Source organism: Formica exsecta, unplaced genomic scaffold (assembly GCF_003651465.1).
Source record: "Formica exsecta isolate Colony F162 unplaced genomic scaffold, ASM365146v1 scaffold556, whole genome shotgun sequence".
Taxonomy (NCBI): domain Eukaryota; kingdom Metazoa; phylum Arthropoda; class Insecta; order Hymenoptera; family Formicidae; genus Formica; species Formica exsecta.
Window position 1 is genome coordinate 67,320 of NW_021852808.1, and position 4,135 is coordinate 71,454.

General features: G+C 41.3%; 1 protein-coding gene across 1 annotated transcript in view; it reads left to right on the top strand.

The window, feature by feature from the left end:
* Positions 1–1,111: 1,111 nt before the first annotated feature.
* LOC115242009 (protein NDNF) overlaps positions 1,112–4,135 on the top strand; it is a 9,798-nt gene continuing 6,774 nt past the window's right edge. The window contains exon 1 of the mRNA XM_029818012.1: positions 1,112–1,382. Coding sequence (XP_029673872.1) covers positions 1,126–1,382 — 257 coding nt within the window. The 5' untranslated portion in view covers positions 1,112–1,125. The remainder of the gene's footprint in view (positions 1,383–4,135) is intronic.

The window sequence follows — 4,135 nt, forward strand, 5'->3', positions numbered from 1 at the left end:
CATGATACAGCGCGCCGTGCCGTATATAACTTCCCTCTATGCACGATCTTCGCGTCATATCGGCTCCTTCTTTCCTCGCGCCCCGTTGATACAGGAAGGCCGTTCGCCGCGTTCCGGCCCCCTCTAGTCCGTCTACCTTGTTTTACCTTAACCAGCCGATACCCACCGCCCGTATTGAAGCCGACAATCACCTTCTTTCTCATCGAAGGCTTCTCTCCCCGGTGTGGGTGGGAGGTGCGAATTTCGCAAACTCGATCTCGACATCGTTATCGCGTTCCCAAAGTTTATATCATCAACTTTGTTCTTCGCAAGGCATAGTAGCATCTATGAAGATATTGAAACATAATTTCATAAAGTAAAATAATCAGAAAGAAATAGAAGGATGGTATTTAATTAAGGCTCGAGACCATCGTAGTTAAAAAGTATATAAAGCCTTCTTCTTCTTCTTTCTCGTTTGCTTTTATACAGAGCAGTCGTTGCCAATATATATGTATATTTATTTTGAATGCATTGTTGGCTAATAGAGTACTATAGAAAATAAAATTAAAAAATATTTTAAAACCAAAATCTTATTTCTATGGATTTGATTAAATGGCACCTCCTGTAAAAAAAAAAGAAAAAACAAAAAACAGAAGATAAGATGTCTAAAGTAAACTTGTTCGATTCATGTCAACAGTTGTAGACTATCGTCTCTACCACGTAAAACAAAAATACAAACACATTATTATGAGCATTTCGGGGATTAGGGTCACCCACATATCGCGAGCATAAGCGAGGAGGTCACGGGGAGGGGGGGAGGGGGGGTAACAAGTTCGCTACACGAGATCAGACGAAAGACGAGGGGGCGCGATGCGAATAAAGAAGGAAGAGGGGAAGGAGGGTTCTTCCCAGAACACGGGGGGCGAACGCGAAGTCGTCCGATTAGGAAGCGAGAGGGGTTACTTCGTTTCGTCGGCCGCCGGCGGCGGCGGCGGCGGCGACGGCAGTTCGCTCGCTCGTTCGGTACACAGTCGAACTCCTTCGCCACTGGACGACGGACGTCGCCGTCATCGTCGTCGTCGTCGTCGTCGTTGCCGTCTAGATCGAGAGACTTGAGGGGTGGAAGGGACCATCGCTGGCGCGATCATGTCGTGCATCATGATCGGCATCCTGATGATACTCGCGTCGATCTCGCGCAGCTGCGCCGGCTGTCCTTTCTGCGCCAGGCAACAGCCTTCTTCCGAGCAGCAACAGCAGCAACAGCAACAACTGTACCGGACGATCGGCAGTCCGAGACCGTTCGGCGCCGACAAGCCGACCCGCGTCCAAGAGTTCAACAGGACCGGCGTACTACATCCAGAGTACCAGATACCGGCGACCATCAGGCCCGGCAACGTGTCTCAGTGAGTATTTAGTAGATTGTCGTAGATTCGTGCCGAGGAGACGATGGTAGTTGGACCGATGGCACAACGAAAATCGGATACCGCAATGTGTCGATTTCTCGTTCGCTTGAATTCGATTATCCGAGATTACAGTATGTCTAGTCCGGATAATTATCGCACTGCACTGTCGCGATGAAATCCGCACGAATACTCTATTGGTTTGTCCCGATGTAATTTTCTATGGAAATTTAATAGATTTTTTCGATTTCTGGAAAAGATCGAGTTTATCGAAACAAGAAGGTATAAATATAGTTTCGATACATTAATCTTCATCAATAAAATGTATTGTGTTGTTATAATGATATTGTTATATAAAACCGTATATTATGTATGGCTTAAAATATCATATGCAAGCCACACATAATTTAACATTAAATTTTCTCAACGTCTTTCAATTATATTATTTTATTTAGCTTTAGAGAATCTTTTATATTTTTATTTCATTTTTATTTCTACTATCTTTTTGTGACGGCAAAACAAACTGTTTGCAAACAATTCGCGCCATGATGTTTTAAATTAAAATGTATTGAAATTGTATAATATAATTGACGATGTATTAGGAATATAATTGACATTCCAAAATTTAAAAAATTCCGAGATATTTTTTTGCGGATTTGCAATAAAATTTTTTAATAGAAATTTCAGGCGGCAAAGTTAACCTAAGTGCAATTATAGCACAAGCGAGCTGCATGCGTACGCCTCTATACAGTCGACGCGAAATATTTAAGTAACTATTTTTAAGTGCGTAAATTGTTTGCCCGATACGCATACAACGGAGAGAACCGCGAACGTTTACAGTAACGTCACGCACCCCGTACCACGTTTCGTCAACCACGGTAGGCCGACGCTCGTTCACGTAATTCAATGCACGCATTTTGCGCACGCATGCGATTCGATACATTCGACCCATATCGCGTACAGAGAGATCGACTATAGCCAATATTTTCGTTCACTCGCGAGTGAATGAATACAAGCGAGATGTAACGAGCGCGCGTTATACGACGTCTCGCACGCGGGAAAAGCAGATGAAGACCGTTGGGCGACGACGAGCATCATAAAAGTCATTTCTATTTCCACGAGCAATCCGCTCTATATAGTTCAAAGAAATTTCTTTTTTTACTTTTACAGCTCTATTTCCTTCTAATTCGCACGAACACCGAAAGTTTCGTAATAACTGCTTTTGATAGTAGCCATGTTGAATGGGTTTGGAAGACAAGCGGAATGTTAATATTGAACGATAATAGGATGAATAATCAAGTTCGACTCATTTATGCTCGTTTTAATTTACGAACCCTCTCTTAATTGAGAGAAATCATTTATTATTTATATGTGGTCAGGCAGTCGTTTAAAGTTTCCCGATGATAAGAAAAAATGAAAACTGCCGACTGTTGCACGCGCGATGAAGTCGGACGCTAAAGTTTTGCCGCTCCGTTATTGTCCTCTTGTATATCTCTTTACACCCTCACAATATGCACCCGGCGTCTAATGGTCCGATCCGTCGCGACGCTACGCGTCATAAAGTCCTTCTATCAGATGGTTTCCACGAAACTCTGAGTAAAGTCGAGGTACAGAATTACACACGCTTCTCTCGGCGGTTACAAATTTTCGATTTTACGAAGAACATTTAGGTTTAATATTTAATATTTCACTTGCGAAAGTCTTTGGAAACTGAAGAAATACGCTGATGAAATCTAATGGGCATGATATGTTTTCGATTCGCATTATCAAAGATTCTCGATGAATGATGGTCGCGCAGACTGTGAGATGACTTTTTTTTTTTAATATTGTGCAAATTTATTCTCGAGCAATTTAATACCGCAAGTTTAAAAAGGGCGATTATTTAATACGTGCCGTTTTGTAAAATCGCGAAGAAAAGATATTTCGTAGCAATTGATTATTTTAATAATTACAATAATGCACGGGAACATTTTTTGCACAGATAGTTAATTTGTCTCAAGGGGCGGTAGATAATTTATCTCTCAGCACAAATGATAAAGGTAGAATTACATTTGCCGAATTATTAATAGAGACAGTTTCCTGGATCCTCATACCTCGGATATTTTCACGCGTGCAAATATGCTACACGAAACCCACGACACTTTCTACGTCGCTGATACCACGTGCCGCGGATTCTATTGTTAAATGACGTCTTTTACACCCTGCCAGAGGTGGTGATCTCAGAGTTCATTCTTTTTTGCAATTTTGAAGATAATTATTATATAAAGTGTATCTTGTTCCGCGAGCGTTACAGGTCAAATAACTTTGAAAGCATTATATTTGAAAGGAATGCTTTATTAAATCTTCCTCTCTCATTTCTCACAGAAAGATCTTTACTTTCAGTCCCTTATAACTCGAGAAAACCATCGATATATACTATCGATATTTTAGAATTGAATTCAATCGATTCAAAACTGATGATATTTATTTATAGCATTTATTATAGCATTTGTCGCATTCTCTCATACAAGCACATACTTTAACATCATGTTGCTCTGCGACATCGACAAGGTTCTAAATAGAGAGACGCTAAATAGAAATTTAATTCGTAATACGACCTGATTACTCTGTGAGAGAGATTTGACCAATTCCAATTCAACGTTCAATTTTATCTTAACGACGGCTTTATCGGCGTTATCGTGGTTCTTCCGATGCATCCAGTCGCACCTTCCGCAGGGTCGGCTTCCTTCGCGGATGGCGCGCTAGAATAGGGAAGA